At 40.0% G+C, this 24,930-nt stretch overlaps 1 protein-coding gene across 3 annotated transcripts in view; it reads left to right on the top strand.

Moving 5' to 3' along the window:
- Positions 1 to 1,403: 1,403 nt before the first annotated feature.
- The window catches only part of UXS1 (UDP-glucuronate decarboxylase 1), a 56,323-nt gene continuing 32,796 nt past the window's right edge, over positions 1,404 to 24,930 (top strand). For 2 of the 3 annotated variants that reach the window (XM_042809743.1, XM_042809741.1), the window contains exons 1-5: positions 1,404 to 1,535; positions 13,720 to 13,747; positions 16,612 to 16,663; positions 18,592 to 18,635; positions 22,046 to 22,106. In XM_042809743.1, coding sequence (XP_042665677.1) covers positions 1,439 to 1,535; positions 13,720 to 13,747; positions 16,612 to 16,663; positions 18,592 to 18,635; positions 22,046 to 22,106 — 282 coding nt within the window. In that variant the 5' untranslated portion in view covers positions 1,404 to 1,438. The remainder of the gene's footprint in view (positions 1,536 to 13,719; positions 13,748 to 16,611; positions 16,664 to 18,591; positions 18,636 to 22,045; positions 22,107 to 24,930) is intronic. The other variant, XM_042809742.1, reaches the window with a different exon arrangement.

Raw genomic sequence — 24,930 nt, 5'->3', positions numbered from 1 at the left:
AGGTCACAATAAACAGCTGCCCTTCTCTTCTGTAAGTAAATAATTGAAACGAGTCATTTAGTTCAAGAACACTTATTCTTGCAGTATTCTCTCAAGGGAGATGAATATGAAAAATAATATTTGTCCGAAAGTGTTTGAAGGTCATAATATTGAGACAGAATGCTTTTGATGGAAGCTTTCTTTTCAGAATGTGTTTTACTAAGAGAAAATACTTTGACACATGAGAAAGATTTCTGCCACTCCAGACAAATACAAATCAGTGGTTTGCAACAGGCTGTAAGGTCTTCAGATGGAAGTTGCAAAGAAACCGTAAACGATTTTTGAGCAGTTTAAATTTTATTATCCTACACAGATACAAATTAATAAACTATTTCTTTCTAACAGGAAAAATGCCAGCAAAGAAACAAACCCATAGCACTGTGCAGTCATCATAGCAAAGAGATGCATGGAGAAACAGACAGAATCATAGGATCATTAAGGTTGGAAAATACCTCTCAGATCATCAAGACCACCAGCCCACCCTCAGTGGGTCCCTCAGTGCCACATCCACATGGTTCTGGAACACCTCCAGGGATGGTGACTCCACCAGCTCCCTGGGCAGCCTGTGCCACTGCCTCACCGCTCTTTCTGAGAAGCAATGTTTCCTAATATCCAACCTGATCCAACCTCATCTGGTGCAATTTGAGGCCATTCCCACTTGTCCTGTCGCTGTTACCTGGGAGAAGAAGCCAACCCCCACCTCAAAATGACCTCCTCTCAGGTCTTTGCAGAGTGTTAAGTCCTCCCCTGAGCCTCCTCTCTCGTTGAGGCTGTGGGGGCTTGAAGAGCACTCAGTTCCAACCCCAGCTATGGGCAGGGGTACTTCCAACTAGATCAGGTTACTTGCACTGAGGCAAATGGAGCTTTCAGGACACCAGGCACTGACTGCTTAGAAATGAAGTGGGCTTAAGTGAGAGGTGCTTTTTTGGGTGTGCAGCCTTCCTGTGACCAGCAGGACACCTAAAGGCCACTACCGCGGGAGGCAACAGGAGACAAAGCCACACACGCAAGGTAGCACCGTAAAGGACCGTGTCAGCGGACCAGAAAGGCAGCGGGCGCCTCAGGGTCGCTCTGTGGAAGGCGGGCGCCCCCAGTCAGCCCGTAGCCGAAGAACCCGCAGCTTGCTATGAAGGCACAACAGACAGACGCAGCCACGCACAGACTCAGCACCACCGCCACCTCAGCGCTCCGCCCCACACCCGTCGATTGCAGCGCGTCGCCAGCCGCGCATGCGCACTTCCAGGCGGCGCGGTGCCGCCGCCGCCGCTCCGGCCGCTTAGCGCAAGCAGAGCAGGGGAAGGAAGGGGAGGGTGGGCGCTGTTGCGCTTGCGCGAGCGGTTCCCGGGCAGCCGGGCGGGGGGAGCCGCGGGTGGCGTGCCCGGCTCTGCGTGCCCTGGGCATGGTGAGCAAGGGGCCGCTGCTGCGCCTGCTGACCGCCATCAACCGCAGGAGGATGAAGCTGCTCGTGGGGCTCGCCTGCATCGCCTATGTCGCCTGTGAGTGAGCGGGAGGGCGAGGAGGGGGCTCCGCTGGGTTTCCCTCTCGCCGCCCCGCGGAAACTTCCGCCGGCCCGGCGGGGCGGCTCGGGGCGAGCGGGCCGCGTTCCGCGGAGTGGTCGTGCCGGTGGGACGGGGTTCGGGTTGTGCCTGTGTACCGAGAGGCACAAAAAGTACTCAGGGAGATCTCAGAATAGCCGCTGAGTGGAATGTTTACGGCGTGCGTTACAGGCGTGAGTCAGATAGACCCTGAGATTTACCGTGCTGCGCTGTGAGCACTCTTCCCATTCGCGTCCCTTTCGCACATTTAGCGTTAGCCTGCTCTTGTTTCAGGCTCGTGTGGATTTTGTGTGGCCTGCACGTCACCAGGCGGGATCGTGGAAGCTCTGTCAGCATCGCTAGGTGCTGTCGGTGCTGCAGGGCGCGTGTAGGTGAGCTCGCCTTGGAGATGGGTGTGTACGAGGGCCCCTCAGGATCCTCCGTGGGCATTTGGCAGGGTTCAGAGGTACGGCTTGGGCATGTCGGAGGAAAAATGGTGTTTCCTATGCCAGAACTGCAAGATAGGAATTCCCTTTGCTGCTTCCCATTAGTGCGTTTGCAAGATCTCATTACTTAGTCGCTGTTGAAATTGTTGAAATCATATACCAGCTCTCACACTTAAGACATTTTCATAGAATCACGGAGTGGTTTGGGTTACAAGGGACGTCAAATCCCACCCATCCCAATCCCTGCCATGGGCAGGGCTGCCCCCCATCAGCTCAGGCTGCCCAGGGCTCCATCCAACCTGGCCTTGAGCACCTCCAGGGATGGGGCACCACAGCTTCTCTGGGCAGCTGTGCCAGTGCCTCACCGCCCTCTCAGTAAAAAAAATTTCCCCAACATCTAACCTAAATCTCCCCTTTTTTAGTTTATTCCCTCTTGTCTTGTCATTACCTACCCATGTAGAAAGTTGATTTCCCTCCTGCTTATAAACTACCTTTTAAGTATTGGAAGGCTGCTTTTGGGTATCCCCTGAGACTTCTCTTCCCCAGTTTGCTCAAGTGACTTAGGGTGCCATGCATAGTAAAGCTGGAATGGCTTAATGATGACTCTTCTGCTTCTGAAAGGATTTGATATTTTGCAAAAGAGAAAACTTCATATAGAAAGCAAAGCTGTCAGGCATTGAGATTGAGTGGCAATTGGCATGGCTGCTAGAACCTGGCTATTGAATAGACTCTGTGGACATGATGATTTTTGCTGTCTGGGTAAAATCTAGACTTAAGGAAGAGGAAAACTGCTGTATTATTTTTACTGTTTGGGCTGCAGGTTATACAAATCCTGTATCTCCTTGTTTCTGGTCATTCTTTGAGTTTGAAAAAATCAGGAGAGGACTGCAGATGGGTGTGGCAAAGGGCAGCTTGAAAAGGGTATCTGGTGGGTGTATGGTTTCTGCACATCTGCCATGTCCAGTTGCTGTACTGTTCCATCTTTTCAGTAATAGGGTAGCAGAATCATTTGTTATTGTTCTGGTGTCTCCAAGTAGTATGTTATTTTGGCAGATGTCAGTGATGTAATAGATTGTAGAGAGACTATCTTTCATTACCTCTTCTGTGGAAGTGATTATGATTCCATCCCCCTATCCTGATGGTGTACTACTTGCAATATTACTGAATCATCACTGTGCTCTGCATGCTGTCAGATATTGCAAGATTAAAATAGCTTGGAATTTGAGAAAACTGAGCTGCTGGTGTAGGTGTATGTGCTGGCACTTCTTACATTTTCTTTCTCAAGTGCTCTCCAAATGACTAAGTGTTTTCAGGCTGTGCAGCGTCCTTCTGATGAATTTCTGTTTGGTGTCTAGTGCGTGGGGAACCAGAGTTAGAGCATATTGCTTCAGGGAATGGAATACTTGGAAGAATGTGGAGTTTGGGGGGGTTCTTGTTTGTTTGTTTTTATGAACTAGGAGATACGATTTTTTTTTTTGTTAGTACCATTTTGTGAGTTTGCATGTGAAACCATGGGAGAATGTTTGGAGACTATCTTTTGGAAAAATGTTTTATTTCATAGAAAGCTTCTGCCTTTGAATGTATGTTACAAATGTCTGAAGAACTTATTTTCTAGAGTCAGTAAACCAGAGGAAGAGCTTATCACAAGCTGTTGACAGACAGAGGCCCTCTTGTTCTCAGCAGTCTTTGGGTGGCTGTCCTGGTAGGTTCACAGCACACAAATGTTGAATGGCTAGGCTGGCTTAGGCATCCTTGTTCCACATCTCCTTTTTCCTACCAGTCCTCCACATACAAGGACTTAAACTGCTATCCAGTGAGCCAGCTAAAGGAGGTCTGGTGTAAGATCACTTGGTGAGAAGTCAGCTTCCTTTTTAAGTTGTTTACGATGTAGGTATTCAGACAGTTGTTTTGGTCCAGCTGAGGAGGTGGTGCAGTGGGGAGATGGGGAGCTGTGCTTAGTGTTTGGCGGAGCTTGACTGGTTCTACAACTTGGGTCTCATCTAAGGAGCCTTGCTGAATTTGGTTAAAGTACCGTTGTGATGTGAGGGGTGCAATAAGGCTAATCAAGAATCCAAAGTATAAGATACCTTGGATTCTTATGGACTTGTAACACTTAAAGTAAGAAGAGTCCTTACTTTCAATCTCTGTTTGAATTAGCCATATTTGATGTCTCATTTTTCTAAATGTAATTTGTATTAATTTCAAAAAAATCATTGTTCACTTAAATCTGGTAATACTGTAGCTAATGAACTGTCCAAATCTCTCTGTAGGTGGTTTTGTCTGTTTGTTTCCAGGATTAACTTAGTTAACTCACTTGCATTGCTGTCTGCATGGCTGCGGTGTGCTAGATATAATGGGGAGCCGTGATCAAGGTGTTACATCTTTGCTCTGATTTAATCCCCTGCAAGATGCTGCAGATGTGGTAGTTGTCAATGAAAGAAGAGGGACAGAGTGTGAAGGTGGACCAGAACAGACCCTTTCAGTAGCAGGCTGCACTTGCATCATCTTGGAGCCACTGTGAAACCACAGCTTAAGAACATGAGGTGATTAGAAATGCCAGTGAAATGGATTTAATTGATTTTTTGTTGTCCGCTGCAAGAGAAATGTAGACAGATCATAAACGAGCAGCCAATTTAAGAGGTACTGAAAAAAATATAAGAAGTATCTGGTGCAATATGCACATATTTACTGAATTAAAAAAAAAGGTCTGTCTTTTTGTGGTTCAGTACATCAATAAGTAGATACCTTGAATTCCTTTCCTTTGAGGTTTTAAGTATTCGTTCTGCTTTATACAGGCTTACTGAGGTGCTTCAGTGAGACTGTTTTTGTAGAATTGGGCCCTTATTGAAGTTGTCGGAAGTAGATTTTGAACGTTGGCTGCAAGATTTTACAGACCAGAGTTTGTCCATCTACGTGGCTTGCTTTAATCTTGATGCTGCTGTGAGTAATCTGATGTCTTGGTGTAACAAGGGAGCTGCATGATCTTACTGAAAATAAGGGAAGAGTTCTATTTCTGGTAAAGTAGAACAGTTCTCTTTGCTCATTCGTAGATCAAATAGTTCTCTGGAAGTATGTCAGCTTTGCTCATTTTGTAAGGAAAAAGCGAAGGAATAGTAGGGTGCTGTCATGAGATCCAAGATTAAGACTTTTTTTTCTTTATAAAAGAAATCAAAGAACGGCTGTTAAAGCAACTTAAAACGTCAAAGTAATGTGAGTAAAGTGTGTTTTGTGCTGTAGAGCTTGATGTCTCTGAGCATTGTTAATTTCAGTGATTGTTTTATAATGTTAGCCATTTATTGGTCAGATTTCCATCAAGTAGGAAGAATGTTGTGTCCCCTTCTCTCAGGATAACAAGGCATGAGAAGCTTAAGCTTCTAGGCTTAAATCTTACCAGCCTCTTGCACCTTGTTCAAAATAAGGATTGAAGGATACTTAATTTTTTATTCTGATAAGCTTGTAATTTCACTTTTCATAGCAGAAAAATAGCTGTGAAATTGTTCTTGTCTTACTGATTCAAGCTAGCTGTCTGGAAGTTATTTGGCACTGCTTTTGAGAATAGAAGGAACAGTTCTTCGTTCCCTGTTTGTTTTATGAGACAGCAGGATTGACAGGCCAGGGATGATTCAGGAGTGGTGTGATGTGACATCAGGCTTGCCTGCTTTTTGCACCAACATGCCACAGATTCTCTACAAAAAAAAAAAAAAAAAAATCTAAAAAACAAACCCTAAGCATTTGCTTGCTGCCTTTGAACCAGACATTGCTGTGTAGCTCATGAGAGTTTGACTGAGCTCCGGTAGCAGTTTGGAGTTTAAGTCAGGAATAGCTGGCCAGCAAAGCAGGGCTGGAATCATTGTTCTCATTGTTCTTGGTTGTTTTGTGAAATGTTTTTGGTATTTTGTAGAAACTCACTCATACCATTCCCAGCGTATCTCTGCTTAGGATTTGTCTTTGGCTGTGGCTTGTGCAGGAGGTGGTGCTGTCATTGTTCCACTCTGGAAAAGGCACTCATTGAACTTGCATATGCTTCTCTCTCTGCATTTTTGCGTAAGAGTGATGTTTTCCTGTCATTTATATTGCCCTTCTCTCTTGAAGGTTGGTTGGCCAAAGCAGAGTTTGAAACTGGTGGTTTTCAACTTCAGGTCTTTGGACCCTTGGGAGGGAGATGTGGGGGTTTCTGCATCAGCTTGCTTAAAGGGGTTTGTAAAATGTAATGGGGAGAAGAGAGTGTTTTTCAGCAGCCTCACAGCATACTACAGTGGCCAGTACAATAACTGAGAAAATCATAGCAGTAAATAGTAATCTGCAACGTTTAGTAGTTTGACTTGAGTCGTGACCCTTTACTTGATCCCTATCTCTGGTCTGAATCTTGCTGTCTCACATGACTGCTCCGGTTCTGGGGTTTGTAAAGTGTGTATCATTGTTATCTGGAGCGTGGAATATTCTCTGCCTCTCTAAGCTTCTTGAAGAATGTTTCCCCCATTCTGTGGACCATGTCTGGGAGAGGAAAAAGTGCTTGGCCACTATCTGCTTTAATTTACTCCTCTTTTTAATAACAACGACAAACAAACAGAAAAAAATCTAACCCTTTCCTCAGCCACTATAAATCCTTTTACCTTCACTGTTCTGCATGACAGTTTACAGCTCTGAATGACTTGCATTTATTTATAACCTGTTGAAGCCGATTTCTAATGTTACTGATGAAGTTATCTAATAATTAACCTGGTTACCTTTTGCCAGACTCCTTCAGGTGAGTTGACACAGTGACCCCTACCTTTCCTTCCTTAGACTCCAGAGGCCAGAAAGTTGAAAACCACCGGTTAAAACTATACTTTGATCAGTCAGCCTTCAAGAAGGAAAATGAGCTTTGTAACAGAGAAAGGGAAACGCTTCCTGATTGCAGATACTGAGGGAGGAAAGTAGATGTCTCGTTTGCTTGAAACTACCTTCCAAGTTTCTGAAATATATTAAATACCTGTGCATGCATTTATAGTGAATATGTTGGAATTGCATTTAAGTGTATTTCAGGCTTATGTGACACATTCCTAAGTCTGCACCTTCTTGGGGAAGAAAGCAATCCCTTATGCTTTCTTTGTTGCTTTGTTTTCTTTGCAAGTTAAAAACAAAACAGTGTTGTGTTAAAGCAGAAGGAGAAACTGTTTCTCAGCAAACTTTGTGCATTTCAGTTGTGTAGATCAGGTCTACCAGAAGATAAATGTCATTTTGTAAGGAGAAAGTTGCTAGATTTTTTTTTTTTTTTTTTTTTGAGTGAAAGCTGCTGTTTGAAGAAAGGCTTAAGGATTTTCAGATCTTTCACAGAGTGAAAAGGGCTCACAATGGTGTTAGTAATTTAGACTGCTTAGATTTCATATTGTCAAAATAATTCTGACCTTATTCAAAATACAATTTTGAACTCCAGTTAGGTACAGGTTGAAAGTCTCCCCAGAGAATTCCTACTTTTTGTAGAGAATCAACCTATGTTCAGACCACTGTTGTTATTTTGAGGCAATAACTTCAAATCTGAGAAGTTAAATGATGTCCAGGCACACTGAAGTGTACAGAGTGATGAAAATGGAGGATCCTGATTGGAACTTCCAAATTGGGTTGAGTTCTTTGGGGTGAAAATCAGATGCATTCTGTTGCTATGTAGTTGCTGTAAGTATCATGTGTTTATGTATGTGGTAGTGAACAATCAGATAGCATTACTTTGCTTGTGGCAAAATGCACGGTAGACAAAAATGATATGCTAAAGATACAGTAAAGAGTTGAAACACTGAACAGAGAACTGAGGGGGAAAGAGAAAAAAGAAGACCTAGAAAGGACTTCCTAGCAATGAAGAACTCTGTTCAGCCTTTAAGTGATGATGTGAACTGAAATGTCGTAAGCAGTAAATATGCAATAATAGTTAGGTTTCTATCCAGTATGACATCCAGTTAACTGTCCTAAAGAAAAAAAAACAACTACCTGTTACTGTATCTGACAGCTGTAGGAGTGTAGCAGTTCAGCGCAGTTTAAGTGTTCCTTTTTGAGAGAAGGCACGAAAGCATTATTCTGACAACTGCTTTTCCTCTGCTGGAAGATGAGTAGCAGTGGAATAGCATACAGTGATGTTGTTAACCATTTTGAAGCCCCATAAAAGCAAAAACACTCTATCCTAATGGTCTATGTTACTTCCCATGAGAGGAAATCTGGAGGTTATATCTTCTCTCTTTGTGGCAGGAACTTTAGATCAGCTAGGTCCAACCACCTGCAGGGCTGCCCCCCACCAGCTCAGGCTGCCTAGGGCCCCATCCAGCCTGGCCTTTACCACCTCCAGGAATGGGGCATCACAGCTTCTCATATGTCTACCTGATCCCTACATGCAGGGAAAGTTCCTATCCTCTGCAAAAGTGGGTATCTCCATTCCCCAGCTGCTGGGATTTCAGCTTTCTTCAATGGTGATTTTCCAAGGGCTTCTCATCAGCAGCAAATTACATCCAATATCACCAAGGCCCATTCATACTACTTATTCTTCACATTCAGAAGAGCAGCTTTCACTTGGCTGCAGGACTGTTGAGTCTCCAGTCTGTACTGCAATGCGATGTTAAAATCTCCTCGTTTCCTCCATTAAGAGTTACTTCAAGATTCCCAAGCAGTTGCTATTTCTTCCCTCCCCTTTCCTGTAGCTATTTGCTTTTAGAGCCCACAATATCTTTTTTTCACTTCTCCTTCAGGTGAACTGAATTCTTTTCACCAGCTCCACTGGGAGTTGGACAGGGACCTCCATTAACACCATAGATGATTTTTCTGTAACTTTGGACTACAGTCAAGCTCACATTGTGCAAGGCAGCGCTATTGGGCTTAAATATCAGTGTCAGCCAAAGGCAAAGAGAAGTACTTCTGGAGGAGCCAGAGCATACACTCAAATGTATAAAGGGAGGAAAAAGAAATAGCAATTTCCTGTAGCTTCCTTTATATCACTACATATGTAATTGAGATCTGCAAAATAGTATAAGGCTTTTTCTTTCTTAATGGATCTGTAATTTTGAACTCCCTCTGCTTACTTTTCCATTCTGTCAAGTTTTTCTCTGAGAAGAAAAAACTTGTTTTTACCAAGAAACCAATGCTGCTGTGTAACCATGGTGAGCCTGATTTAAGAAAGAGGAAAATAAATACATAAATCCTGTTTTTAACATCATAGCATCTCTCTGAAATAGGTTTGTCTGAAGCAATTTGCTCTCAGCCTTCAAAGGCTAAGATTTTGTTCTAGAAGTTCAGGTAACAACTGTATATCAATTCAGAGTGTTCCTTCGTGCTGTTTCTTATAGCAGAATCTTTTTGTAACAGACATCAGTTTGTTGTCTCCTAATATGAGGAACAGGGGATGTAAGGAGGGCAGCACAGGGAAAAAAATGCTGTGTTTAGAACTAGATCTGGTTGGGCAAAAGTTCTCATGCAAGTTTCTTTAAGTGCCTTGGAAATGCAAACAACATAGTCATTGTGAAGGAGAATGGTTTTAAAGGAACTGCATTCATTGTTGCTCAGAATGCAGTTGAATCTTCACGGGCATTAGGATCCTGCTTTTTTAAAACATTAATTTTAAAATGCACATGGTGCTGGAACTAATGAAATTGTCTGAAGCAGTCTGAAATGACTGAAATTATCTCTAATCATTTGAGGTTCAATGTTAATTACTGCAGTTCCCTTGTGATAGATGACTTAATATTAATGTCACATTCTTAATCCCAGAGAAGAGGGATCATCCTGGGGTAAAGGCACTGATTTCCTTTGAGATTCTTTACTTTCCTACCTTTAGATTATGATTGTGCTACTCTTCTGGTTCCCCAGCCTATTATGGATGAGCTAATTAAGACATGCAAGGATAGTAAGCTGTGTTCTATTAAAAAAAAAAAAAAAAAAAAAAAAAGCTGTACAGCAACTATTACTGCAGATGGCAGACTGAAAGGGCGTTCCAAGCAAAGTATGCATCCTATTCCTACATTTTCAGAGTGCAAATGAATGACTCTTGGCTGCAGTGAAGTATAACTGGTCAGAGCCAAAAGTCTGACTGAGTTAGGTAGGGGAATGTGCATTTGATATTGGATGCTGAACAACAAATAGCTTGGGATTTCTGTTGAACTTATTTGTACTTTGATTTAATAGGTTTTGTTTTTCAAATCAAGCCAGCCCTGCCTGCATCATAATGTATCTGAAGAATTGCTCTTGAAATGTGCCTTTGGTGAAAACAGCTCAATCATTGCACTGCTTTGCATCCAATGTAATTTCAGAAATGGACTTCTCTAGGAGGACTAAACAAACTGCTATATTTATAGGAATACGCATGTATGCGGTAGGAAGACAGCCTTTCTTTTACTCATTCATGACTGCCTGTCCTTTTTTTTTTTTTTTTTTTTGAAGTAGTTTGAAGAAGTCTTTGAGATCTGCAACAGTTGTATGAAATCATGCTTACCACATAGCTGTAGCTTTATCTTTTAGGGGCAGGAGGAAAACCAAATGGGGGGGAGGGGACAAAGGAGTAATTAATGTTTACTATTTAAATTCAGCCAGCCTCTTTAATAGCAGCGCTGTGATCAAAGCTTTAAAAAACAAATCCCCTTTTTTCCTGAAACAATAGCTCTTTATCACTTCATCAAGTTATAGCATTCTTCTTCTTTGAAATGTGGTATCTGTGGGAGTGATTACCAACTCTGATGTATTCTTAATCTTAGTGGTACTTGTTACTAATCCTTAGAAAACTATTGCAGGGAAAGTGACTGTTACTTTGTGGAAGGGAAGCAATAGGGGAGAAACATCACAGATCAGATAGAGTTAAAGCAGGACTACACTTTAATCCTGCAGGCTATTAAACCTGGTTTCCCCGTGTCTCTGAGCAATCCAAATACTCTAATCTCTTTGCTAATGGCCACATTACTACCATAATGAATCATTGGGTGAGGTTTAAAAATGGTCTTTTGAGAGGATAAGCAGAACTTCTCTTCCTTCTCCCTTGTAATGAGTGTCTTAATTGTTTGGTTACGAGTCATGCACCTGTCTGTCTAGTCCAGTTAATGATGAATTCTTCACTTTCACAGTTTCAGTAGATGGCAGGAAGTCTGTGCATGCTCTCTAGATGGATAAATGCAGAGTTCTTCAGCATAAGCACTGTCTGCGGCTGTGGAGGAGGACTGTTAAATGTGCAAGGCCTGAGTGTTGGCATAGGACTGTTACCCCCATAAGTACTTCTCTGTTTCAAAGTTTTGGCTTTTGTTTTGTTGTGTTGTTGCTGTTCTTTTCTTAAAGACTGACTTCTGCAATAAAATCTCGGTTATGTTAGAGTTTGCTCAAATTGGGTCTATTAGGAGTCTGATACTTTTGAAAAAAAGATGGGTTTGCGTGTGGTGCCTGATTCATGATCTTGTAGTTAGGGAAGCCTTTCTAACTGTCCGCACCTGCAGCTTTTGGTTCAACCTAGTCTTGGTTGGCATGGGTTCTGTGGTGCCTCTGAGGGCTTTTGTCTCAGGTTTAGGCTTGTAATTCTGCTTCACTCTGCTTGCTGCTTTGGGCCTCTGGCCTCTTAACCTGTGAGCCCTTCAACCTTGATGTAAACTATATGGAAACATACAGTAGTCAGAGAGCATTCTTTAGAGCTGAGCATTCAGAATCCTTTGTGAGGACAGTATGTCCAAGCAAACTTCTGTGGCACCTTTCTGTATGGGATACACTTCGGTGTTCTTCAGTTTTTTCCATACAGTTAGCCCATTTTCTTTAGCAAGCGTTTTTTGTTGTTGTTGTTGTTGCAACAAAACTGGCAGGATGGTGGTTGTGGAGCAGCTGGCAACTTGTTTTGTGTCAATTCCTGCTTCCCCAAGCAAGCCCAGATGTTTCCTGCCACTGCACAGACAATACCGTATATTGTGTGCATGAGTTTCAGCAGCCTAAAAAATGAAATGATAGTATATCTGAGTGATCTATAGCTTGACAATTGTGTACCTGCAGTTGTCAAATGATAGTCGTTCACGCAGAAGAAAGAAAAAGTAAACTCTTTTCCACTAGTATTATCACAGATAATTCTGAAATCCTAGCCAGATGGTGAATAAATGGAATGTAACTTTAGTGCTCAGTGCTCTCTTTTCCCCACTGAGAATCTAATTAATGTAAAATCCACGGTGTTTCCTAGTTCAGCTGGATTTTATTGATCATCTGTCCAAATGTGAAGCTCTACCTTTCTCCTACTCCAAAGTCTGAGGTTTTATGATACCACTGCAGATATGCTGTAGTGCTCTCCTTCAGTCTGATGATCTGTCATGGATTCATTTGTATTACTTGGCAGCGCTCAGTAGTTTAACACAGTTCAGTGGCTTTGCCATCCCCTGGAGGGTGGAACTGTAACTGCATTACTGTGTTCTCATGTGTGTTTTTTTTCCCTTCTGATGCCTGTGTCTGCAGTTGCATTTGTTGTTCTCGTCTCTATAAGACCTTACTGACTGCTTGAGATCAGTAAGTAACGATTGTGAAGTGTATCTGCAAGGCCTGAATGCAGACAAAGTACTTAATTCAGCTGCTACTTGAGGCCTGAAGCTCTGCTTGCTAAAACTGATGTTGCCTCAGGAACTTTCTATATGCATAATAATACCATAACTGCATACAGGCTACTACTTCTTAAGGCCCAACGTAATTTGGGCACCCAGACTGAGCCTTGTCTCTTTAATGGACATGATTTATTGAAGATATTCTGCATATATTTTGTGTTTCCTATTGTTGCAGAGTTCCTTACATAACTGTCCCACGTTAACCTTATTTGTGTTGACAGTGTGAAGTTGTCGACTCTGTTGTGCAGCCTGCTTTATAGTGTCTTTTTTTTTTTTTTTTTTGACTTCTAGCTACATTCTGTGTCCTAGTTGAAAGTGAAAGTCAGTGTTGTGATAGTCTTTGTGCTTAAACTCTCAGTGGTTTCAGATGTGTTTTCAGGTGAAGAATAGATGTGGCAAATGGATGCAAAGAGCTAATACCCGTTTGCTGTATCATTTTATACTGTTGTCTTCCTTGAAACTGCTTTCCATACCAAAAGTACAAAAAATGAGCATTGCTTGCTAAGTGAGGCATTTGGTTGTATTATTACTTAGGTTTATTTTGAGTTTAAATCTCTGTTATAAATAGTGAATAAGCATGCACGTTAGCGCGTGCAACCACCTTTAATGCAGGACTGTTGTGACACCTCTGAACTGGTTCAGCTGTTACCAGTGGTGGCCACTTTTTATTTTTGCTATTCTGCAGTTTTCAATCCCAGTGGTGCAGGTGCATGGGACTTCCTGCTTCTGACTTTTTTTTTTCAGTGCATTTAATAAACAAACTTAGAACTCTTTTTAATGTGCGCAGTGACAAATTATAGTTAGCGAATTCTTGTATGTTTTATGTGGTATAGTTTGGGGATAGTGATCAGAAATGGGGCTCTGCTATCAGTGAACTTTAGATATGCACTGGATTTGTCCTCTTTAAATCATTCAGTTTTCCTCCTTTTGTCATCTCATGTAATCATCAGAATTCCTCTCGTACTCCAAAACCACATTCTGGACACTTGTTTTGCCTATGTATCTGGCATGCATGCAACGTAATTAAATCATGAATATATTTAGCATTGTTTTAATTTCCTTCTGATGATGATACGAAAAAATTACCTCATGCTGCTATTACATGATGCTAATGTTCTCCTTTTTATTTTCCAGCTGTCTGGGGCAACTTCGTCAATATGAGGTAATGTATGTATTTGTATTGAATATCCTTATCTGAAATAAAATTGTTACATTTATCACTGGATGTCAAGTAGGAAGAAAACAGAAGAGTAGCTTGAGCTGTTGCTGGATGGTTGCTAAGCAGCTGATACCATCTTTTAAATACAGTGTATTCAATCACAGAGCAGCGTTTGTGTGCTGTAATTCTCACCCAGGGTCTTCTGCCCTTCAGCATGTTCCCTTACACATATTTTATCCTGGGAGGTGGTGTAAGGCAAGCTGCTCAGTATAGTTGAGCACATAGGCTGAAATTCTTCTTTCCTTCATCACAAACCTGACCCATATCTTAGTGGCAGCGCAGGCTGTAGAACTGAAAAGTAGCAGATCATCTGCTTACCATAGTTATGCTTCTGTGCCTAGAATTGGAGATGGTGTTTTGAGGACTTCAGTCCCCACCCTCATAGTTAACTGGGAGAGAATAACTTGGTTAAACTGCTGAAAAACAAATCCTGTGTTGTGTCCCCCATAGTTTTTGCCTTTGGAAATAGGATGTCGTAACATATGAATGCAAACGATGTACATTTCACAGTACTGCTGGTTACATGTAAGTGTCATGTGGGAATTTCACAAGGAAGTTGTAGCTGGAAAAGAGGGTGAAGAGAATAAGAGGATGCTGTTCCCTACAGCAAAGTCTTTGTGGATATGGGACAGAATGTATCACAGAATGGCCAGGGTTGGAAGGGACCTCAAGGATCACGAATCTCCAACCCCCCTGCCACATGCAGGGCCACCAACCTCCCCATTTAACACTAGACCAGCCTGCCCAGGGCCCCATCCAATCTGGCCTTGAACACCTCCAGGGACGGGGCATCCACAACCTCTCTGGGCAGCCTCAGTACCTCCCTGTAAAGAACTTCCCCCTGACATCCTACCTAAATCTTCCCCCCCTCAACTTCAAACCATTTCCCCTTGTCCTGCAATGTTTCACCTCATTGTTCTGCTAATGAAAGACTTAGTTACTCTGTTACCATGCTCGCTGGCATGGAATGAAGGAAGTTTGAGGCAAGGTAAGGAAATCAGTGAATTTTCTGTGGGCTTTCATTTACCCAGAATAGCTTTCTATGGGATGTGCTATTGTCAACACATAGCTGTCCACTTTACCCTTCTTGCTGTTTCCCACCGTTTCTAGAAGCGTTCAGCTGTTAGTCCAACAGCTGCTGAGCTGCTGCGGTTTGCAGACGGGCTTATTTAAATTATTTGTTAACTCATGATCATCCAACTATGACAGTTCAGTAGCTGTTAGGTGTGCAGCTAAGCATTTCTGAAGGAAGGACAGGATCTCAGGTGTTTGAGAAGGACAGGGGGGTCATGGGATCCAGCACGTTGATTCCCTGATAAGCTATCCTTAGAAATTGTCTGCATCAACCCTCTTGTTTGGGGAGACCCTTACAGAGCTATTAGGGGGAAAACCATTTCTGAACATCTGATACTCAATAATAATGTTAGGAGGAAATGCTCATTAGAAACTAACCTGTTTTTGAACAAATTGTGGTTTGAGCTGTTTCTTTGGGGACTCTTTTGTTGTTGGGAAAACATTTGAAACATTCACACAAATTTCTTAATGTTTCCTCATAATAAATTCTTACTATGTTAACTGGAGTGTTTTTACTTTACTATTACTATAAAAAAAATGCAGTTCTTTGTGAAAAGATGATTCGAGGTCTGTGTATTGCAGCCTTGAAATGTACTACACTGGTATGACAAAATTAATCTACTCATTGAGATTTTTGCCTCAGTAGTATAACTGAACTGGCTTTAGTAACAAAGTTTTACAGAAGGGTGTGAAGGGAATCGTTGCTCTGGCTTTGAATGGCATGGCATATGTGTACCTGCTTAACAAAGGGCCTTCTGTTTCCTTAGGTGTAATGACTGCAGGACCCAAGTAAAGGAGCTCTGTTTTATTTGAAAGAACTCCATTTTAAGTTGGATACCAATGAATCCTCTAGTATGCAAAAAATTAGTACTGTAAGGGTTGATAAATAATTCCCCTTTCAGAAGCTTTAGTTTGGGGGAGGGAAAAAAAGAATTATGCAAACTTAATGAAAATCATATAACTAGATTCAAGAGTTAAAATATTAAAATATTCTACGTTTACAGAAGTTCACTTAAGAATGAGCACAACTAATTAAGTTGTTTTACACAACAACAAGTCCACACAGATTCATGCAAGAAGCCAACTCCTAGGCAGTCCTGTGTTTTTACAAGTTACCATGACATCTTTCTTTCTTCTGTATACAAGCCTGGCATCATTTCAGAGAAGTTCTATATGTGAATAGTCACTGTTGCCCATCAACTGATCGCTTCAGAATAGTTTCAGTATAGGTTTTTTCCTTGTTCCTTGGAAGTTAAAATTCAAAGCTAGCAACATATTTTGTCCTTTTTTTTTTTTTTTTTTTTTTTTTTTTAAATTTAAAATTACAGTTGTGGCATTAAGAGAAAATGTTTTGTTAGCATGCAGTAAATGTGGACCTACGAAAAGTTGTCTTAAGCATTTACATAATGGAACTACACTTAAAAATATTACTGCTGACTCTCTGTGCGATGACTGGGCACTTTTGTACAGTTAAATTGATTTTTGTCTGTAAAATGAATCTGTCATCTTTAATTTTATTTCTTTTTTCCCATGGGCGTGGTTCATGTTTTGCCAAACTTTGTGACAAGGCTGTAACTGTTTTCAGTGGAAACTGAACCAACCACTTTCATTTTCTCTGTCTATTAAATAATATTTAGGATAATATAAAGCTACTGTTTCAACAGGAAAGGTATAATGTAGGTACAGTGGAGAAAGCATTACTTGTGTATAAATTGTTTTTTTTTTCTTGTCAGCAGGTCTCTTCAGGAAAATGGAGATCAGAAGGTAGAAAGTAAAATAGAGGAGGTTAGTTTTATAATGGCCGTTTGTTCTGCTTTAAAGATTCAATTTTGCTCATTTCATATTGAAAGAGATTATTTATCTAATTACTCTGTGTTCCACTAAAACCATTCAAAGCATTACACTTGTACGTAACAGTATTTGAACTGTTATTCTTTGTAGTGGAGTTACTAACATAGATCTGTGACTCTCAGCTGTTTGGTTTTTTTTTCTTTTCATCTAAGCCTTTTTGGGGAGCTGTAGCAGTAGAGGTGGTCTCATGTGCTGCAGTGGCTTTATTGATCACTCTTGAGAACTGACTTGAGTTACTGAATATTGGACGTATGCAGATCCTTTCCTCTGTCCCTCTTCCAAAGTGCTTCAGTAGACATTTGGAACTTCACAAATATGTTTTGCTTTGTTGTCAACTAATGAACAAATGTAGCAGTGTTGATAGCTGAGAGTAGTTTGCGTAAAAAATGCCATAAGGACAAGTACTGGCAATTTCTGAGTAGATATGGGTATTGAACATGGTGGCAGTTCAGAAATTCTATACCAGCACCTCTGAATTTCAATTTCAGCCTCACTTTGTTCTAAAATACTGTAAAAGTTTACAAGCAATCCTTTTTCAAGATGCTTTTAGACTTCCTATATAACAGCAATAAAATAATAGACATAAATGTATTTGAGGTGAGTACTTCCACTACTTTCATGTGTGTTTGTGTGAGATTATACTAATTTACTCTGATCTACATAGCATCCTGGGTTCCTACAGTTCCTGTAGACACACTTAAGCAACTTACTGCAGTTGCTTAAGATCAGGAGAAAGGCTGTTCTTAGGTCTTCTGCATTTTCTTTTTTCTTTTTTTTTTTTTTAACTGGAAAACATTGCAACAAGTATTCTGAAAATCTCAGTTGTTTAAGAATGATTAAATACTTGAAATTTGCTGAGCAGATCAGAGTTGCTTCCCTAAGAAGTCAGGCACCCCTGGTTCTTGCTTTTGGAACTTTAACTGTATAGTACTTTAAACTCTCATGAGTATGACTTCTTGGGAGCTGTTTGCTGTTCCACAGAGCTAGATGCTTGAAGAGTAAATAACAATAGTGTATTTCGTCTGGACACAAATGTGCAGCTTATTTCAGTTCATTTCTTAATTTCCTGAATTATTTGGCTCTAACTGGCGGTATTTGTAGAAAACAAATAGGAATTGATATGTATTACTATTTAATACCATTTCAAGTGTTAACCTTCTGATAGCTTTCCATTTACATATGATTGTAGACGGTAAGTCTATTGTTGAAACTTGGCAGGACAGTTAGAAATTCAGGTCTAGTTGTAAAGAACCTGAAACAGATACTGACCGAGGTGCTTTTCATTCAATGCAGTGAAAATATAAACAGAAGCATTAGTAGATGAGCTGTATTTTTCTAGCAGCTTTCCTTTTATTGATGTTTTTTTAAAAGGCCTGGACATATTTTACATTGTCTAAGTTTTTTTTCAAGTGTGGTGTTTCTTTAATTTCATGTGTTCTGAGAGAGTTACAGGTACTGCTCTGGAGCTAATGCTTCTGTGTTTATTTCTGTTTAAGTCAAGTAGGAATCATAATGTTAGATGTTCTTATCCCCGAGACTGTGGTACTCATAGCTTCGGATGCTCTTTTGAGCAACTGCCTTACCTCTGAATATGCTTTGTTTTCAGTGCTGTGCTAAGGGATTTCATGCTATTAGATGTTTTTGTTTCTGGTTTTTTGTTTTTTTTTTTTTAATGAAAATGATTTATGGATTTTTGGTATAAATAATAGTTTGAGGTACAAGTTTCTAGGAATGTCTTCTCTAAAATTCTTCATTAAAGATTGTTTGCCATAATTTTTTGCTCCAAAGTAACTCTATCTGAATGCTTTGTGATGTGAATCTTGTCTGTTCTTCAAAGTTTAAATATTATTCATTTATTTTAGGCTGTTGCACCTCTAAGGGAGAAAATCAAAGATCTAGAAAAAAGGTACGTCATCTTTGCTAAGTTTGGGAATTAGTTAAAAAGCACAGTTTCTCCTTTGTAGCAGTTAATTCTGTAGCTTCTAGACTTGAGATTTTCACGTTTTGCTTAATACCATTCAATTTTTATCATGCTGAAGTGAGGATGGGCTCTTGAATGGCGAAGGACATCAGTGCTGAAGATAATCAGGCTGATTCAATCTCACTGAAGTAACTGTGAGTGCTGAATTCTTGTAAAGCACAGATCCTGTGTAGGAATATGCAGGTTTTAGTATTGGTGAACAGCTACTGTAGTTATCTAAGTTCAGTACAGACGTGTGCTGAAATGTACTGGTTTCAACTACAGAAAGCTGGAAATGTTTCCCATACTTGTGATCATTTACCATGGTCCAGATAAGCTGCAGTGATCTGCTTGTGAATCTTTGTATGCGTGCTTTGGATGAGCCCAACACACTCATTTTTCTTAGGGCTTGTGAGGGAATGTGATTGCTTGAATTAAACTAAATAACACAGCAGAGGAGAGCAAACGAGCTTTTTGGTGAACCACAGATGTTAAATGTGGAGGACTTCTGTGCTATAGTTCCAGGAGCACCTTAAACTCAGGATTTATTTTTTTTTTTAAGTAATATGAGTTTCACTCCCTTATCTCTGTTTTGTCTATTCTGTAACATTATTTCCTCCCTAGGTGAGAGTGCTGCCTTACAAGGGGCTAAATCTAGCCTTTTCTAGGCAGTGCCACTAAGCCTGGACAGTTTCATGTGATGTACTGGTGGTTTTGTGCTGTTCCTCTGGTGAAAGTGCAGAATGACATTGTTCTTGGTCAGAGACATGCTTGACACCCACGGTGTTTGGAGCTTTGTCTTGTCAGTGAGCAGTTGACCCTTCTCCCTGCTACTTCTATGGCGTAACAAACAACCAAACAACAACAAAAGCAAAAATGTGGAAGGGGTCACTTTTGATACTACTACACCAATCATAATAGTGAAATTATGAAGAAATGAGTTCAGGTTAAATTTTTGATGTACTCTATCTGTTAATTGACTTGTTTAACCTTAACTGATAGCCAGTATATCTTCAGTTTCACTTGTTGGTAGTTCAGGTATTTTCTTCTGCCATTGTGGTAGGAGTGTCTGATCTTTTTTTCCAATTAGTACATTTTTTCCAAATGGACATTGAGTTGTTAGGTGTAACCATTAAGTTGGAACTTCTCAGGAGCCATCAGGCAGCTCATTCCATTTTGAGTTGCATGTGCAGTGCGTTGGTGGCTCTTGCTACAAATGTCTAGCAATGAGCAGAAAGAATCAAAATATATTTTACCTCTGTAAGAATTGAAAATACAATTCCATTTTCACAAAATATGGGCTTTAAGCTGCTAGGGCTCATATCAAAACAGAGACTTACTGTTCTAAGGTTTTGTTGAACAGTGCAGCTGCTTACTTCTGGCACAACTGCATGTAAGATGTTGCTGCTAATAATTTTTAAATGTTGCAACTATATAAAATGACAGTATGTAATTACTCATCAGCCTAAAGGCTGATCCTGCTTGAGAAACTTATTCTGTAATTTCACTGGTTATTTGGTTGCGTTTGTCTTGTTTGTTTGTTTCACTTTATTAGCGGATTAAAATCTGTAAGCAAGCCACCTTCTTGCTTTTGGGAAGCAGATAAGTCAAGAATTGCTAGTTTTGTGACAGAAGGCTGTTTAATAAGCTAAAATTGGAAAGTTTTTATTAATAATTTGCACAGCAAAAAGCATTACTAGGCTAGTGTATTCATCAAAGCATTAGGTCAAGGTAAGCTTGAGTTCTTGCCAAAAGATGAGTGTTCTCTTCAGTCAGCATCATACTCCTGCAGGCTGCCCCCGAGCCATTGCTGGTGTAATAGAAGGTGCAAGAATGTTGGGAAATCCCTTTGGCAGCCATGTCACTTCATGCCAGCATAACGTAACCTGACCTTAAAAGTGGAGGAGTCCGACTTTTATATCAAATTATTTGACACTTATTTTTGAAATTAACTTCATAAAATTTCGAGGTGCCTTTTTTTATCAGTGGATTTGCCCTTCTTTCACGGGAAGGCTGCTTGTCTGTACTGTGCTTATGCACTGCTATTTCTCATTGCTTGGTCTTAAATCAAAGAATTAAAGTTACTGTCACCAACCCCTATAGCAATACAAGGCAGGTGCTGGTAGCTTCTGATTTTAGTCTTCCTGTATGGGTGATATTTGAAGATTCTGCTGCCATATTTCCCCTGTCTATGAAAATGGCTTTTACTCTAGGATGAAAAATTTGTCGTAAATACAGAAGTATGTATGCTTTGTCTCTGAAAATTCCTGTTGGGCCAGTACTGCGGGGTACAACCAGAGGAGACAATTCAGGATCAGAGGTATAGAGTCTGTAGAGGTGTGTAAAAGAAAATGTAATCTCAGTGTGAATTCCTGAGAAAAATACTTTTTGCTTGCTACAACCAATTGTATCTCTAGCATGTGGATTGCCTGGAGGAGAAGAGTAACCATAGTTTCAGTTCTGGCCACTCTCATATTTAGCTAAGAGTAACTTTAACCTTTGAAATACTGCCAGGACTAAAATGCTACTTACTTTAAAAATAATAATTCACATCTTCGTTTGGAGAAATTTGCCATATGCAGAGTGCCAGCCAATGGGGAGGGTGAAGAAAAATGTTGCATGATTCTACATCCATATAAGCATTTGTGGTTCCGAGCATCGATTTTGAAATAGAGAGCACCTAAAAATACAAATGTTATAGTTTCATTCTTAGGATATTTTAGTTTTGATTGAATTCTTTTGGGGGAAAAAAAAAAAAAAAAAAAAAAAAACTACTCAAAAAGATTAAAGTGCAAATGGTTTGCAGACCATTAGAATAATGCCAATGTAGCCAGTTTTCGAGAAGAAATTTAAGATTAGCTTCCAGACTAATAAAATTGAGTATTTTTTGTTTGTTTTTTTTCTTTAAGTTGAAGCATCGTGAAGAGTTTCTTCAGTGTTCTGCTTGTAAGCATGGTACTGATTATGTTGAAACTTTAAGTGTAGTTGTTTGAGGTCAGAGTGCTAAGTTAACAGAAGTTTTTTAGTTGTTGTTCAGAACATTTTAATAGATTGCTTGCTTTTTAAAGTTTCAACTGTTAGAAGCTGAGTGAATCACACTAGAAAATCAGTTAAGCAAAAGTTTGCTGTGCTTCTTGCAGAGCAGATGTTATATTTTTCACAGTGCTTTGACAAAGTGTAGGTAATTTCAAATGTTGGTCTAGATTCTTTAGGAAAATGGAGTAAACATAACCTTAGAACTTCAAAAATTGGAGGTTGTTAGAATAATATTTTCTTTTTCAAAAACAACTGTCCGAAAGATGAAGCAAAGCTCCAACTTATGTATTTTTTCTTCTTTGTTTTGGAATGTTCTTTAGTTTTACCCAGAAATACCCACCAGTGAAATTTTTATCAGAAAAGGACCGTAAAAGAATCCTGGTAAGTTTGTATTTACTCGGGAGTTGTGCTTGGGAACTAAGAGTTCAGTGATGTGATCAGTTTACATACATAATTAAAGTTATGAACAGGAGTAAAGTAAGTTACTTTTGTTATCATATGTGCATGGAGTTTTTTGCTAATGCTTCACTTAGCCACTCTGATGTGCTCAAACACAGCGAACGGGTATTAGACTTGGGCTCCAGTTTGGAGGTTTGACTTGTTGATTAACCCACTGTACTCTGCTTCTAACATCATAGACTTGCATTCTTAAACGATCTTTGTGTTCTCAGATGTGTTAAACTTGTAGACTGGGAAACTTATTTCTCACATCATGGCAGAAAGGCTGTGTTTTGGGTTGGACAAAAACTACTCCTAAGGCTGGAAGTCCGCAGTGCTGTTAAGGAGGTGTAGTTAAACTGAAGGAGTGTTCATTTCCCTGTTATTTTATCTGTTTGTTATTTTGCAGCATCACAAATGTTCAAGGGTGGAAAAGGAAGGAAGGTTAAGTCAGGACAAGGAAATTCAAATTTCATTAGTTTAGTTTGATTTCATTCATTTGTGACAGCTTGAGGGAGGTAGATTTGTAGGCTGTTTCTTTGTTGAAATTGAGATGGACAGAGAGGAAAGTAGCATAGAGCCTTACTCTGAAAAGTCCTTAGTTGCTCATATCTGCAACTGTAACAATGTCACCGTAAGGTTCTTTTAGAATAAGTGAGTAGGTGTTTACAAGAAAAGTATCAATGTATGCTGATAATAGAATCATAGACTCAGAACGGCCTGGGTTGAAAAGAACCACAATGATCATCTGGTTTCAACCCCCTGCTGTGTGCAGGGTCACCAACCACCAGACCAGGCTGCCCAGAGCCACATCCAGCCTGGTTCTGAATGCCTCCAGGGATGGGGCATCCACAGCCTCCTTGGGCAACCTGTTCCAGTGTGTCACACACCTACCCTCTGTGTGAAAAATAGGTTAGGAGCTCTTAATACTGAGTTTTAAACTTCAGCACTTGAAGGTACTGGATGGAGAATAGAAGGTGTTGGAAAGAGAGTGTTTCTGCTGATCTGGAGATAAATTAATTTTTGGTGTCTGCATATTGTAGAGATCAAATTACTACAGGGAAAGCTGCCAAAAAGCGCGAATGAGTCATAGTCACAGTCATGAGATATACTCATTTCTTCTATATTGCATTTGGGAACTACTTCAAAGTAAATTGCAAGCTCAAGTGGGCAGTTTTATTTAGAAACTTGCTGTTATCATGTAGTAAAAATGTTCTTCTGAGTAGTTGAAAGTCAGCATATGGAGAACTTGTGTAAACTTTGAATTTTGTCAGGAGTAAACAACAAGAATTGGCAAGCCAAATGAAGCTTGGTAGATGACTTGTTACATGTTTTGCTGACTCCCCTATCCTATTCTAAATTCTGATTTTTTTCCCTGACCACAAACTCCGACTGCAACCTGGAGATACCTGCAACAGTGGCATGACCAGACAACAATTCTAGCAGTCCTTTGCTAATACTGTGTATCTGTGAATAATTTCTAGTAGGCTTGGTGTCTCAGCTAAGATGAAGTACTCTGGGACTTTGATTCAAAAGAACTTCAGTCCATTAAACTTCATCCTGTGGTGTGTGTTTTATCTAATTTGCTCAGTCCTCTGAAGTGACCAGCCACAGGCTATCTTATACCAGAGAAGGAATTGTGCAGTATTATAGATGAAAGGGCTGACGCAAGCTCAGTCTGCTGTGTGTTCTTCTGTGTGTTTTTGGTGGTTTTTTTATTTCTCTATAAATCCAATATTTTAGACCAGTAGAAGCACAGAATAATTTGATGTAATTTCCAAATGGGATATTAGATGTTTTGAATCTGACTGCAAACAGAAATGAACCTGTCTAGTAAATAGAGAAGAATTTAAGTGCCTCTATTACAGAAAATGTAGTAATATTTGTGCTTTTCAGAAGATGCTGAAGTTACAAGGCATATTGGCACTTTTAAATAATTAAGTACATACTTTTTTAATGAGGTCTTACTAAAGAATGTCTCTTTAAGTCCCAGGTACTAATGCTTCAGTTCTGATATGGAAATGATTCATGTACAGTATATGATTCTGGAGATTAATATGTCACTGTGATTTGCAGGAAGTCATATTTAGAAATGAAGTATATTAACCTTGCTTTTATAAGTGATTACAGGAAGGTTATATAGAGAGCTCCAATGAAAAATTATCTTTTCTTTTTTTAACATAGCCTCAAGTAATGATAAGTAATTTATACAGTTCTTTACTTTTCCAGGGGAAATTCAGCTCCTTTTCCAGGTGGTTCATTATCTAATACCTATGGAAATTATGTGTTAATAAAGCTAATACAGTTCTATGATAAAACTAGAGTTCAAGTACTTGGAACTTCTTTTCTAGGAAAATTGGCTTGTGCTTTTTTTTCACTCCTTTTTTTTCCTTTTGCTTACATATAATGTGAAAGGGTGCTTGCTTTGGTTAGGAGATGGTGAAAGAATATAGCTTTTAATGCTTTGCTGCACTAGATAGATTGCAAGTATTGAATTCGTCTTTTCTAGATACCTGGAAGTAAAAATAGTGGGAGGGAATTTTCCTAGACCTTAGTTAAAGGAATAGAATTACAGAATCTTTGGAGTTGGAAGACACCTTTAAAAATCATTTAGTCCAACTCATTTGCAATGAATGGGTATCCACAGCTAGATCAGGTTGCTAGGAGACTGGTTCAGCTTGGCCTTTAAGGTCTCCAGGGACGGAGCATCCACCACCTGTCTGGGCAACCTCACCAACCTCACTGTAAAAGACTTTTTCTTGTGTCT

The sequence above is a fragment of the Centrocercus urophasianus genome, unplaced genomic scaffold (assembly GCF_019232065.1).
Source record: "Centrocercus urophasianus isolate 14NV4802_14NV808 unplaced genomic scaffold, USGS_Curo_1.0 seq_12, whole genome shotgun sequence".
Lineage (NCBI taxonomy): Eukaryota > Metazoa > Chordata > Aves > Galliformes > Phasianidae > Centrocercus > Centrocercus urophasianus.
Note: the sequence above shows the minus strand (reverse complement) of the source record. Positions and strands in the feature narration are given on the sequence as shown.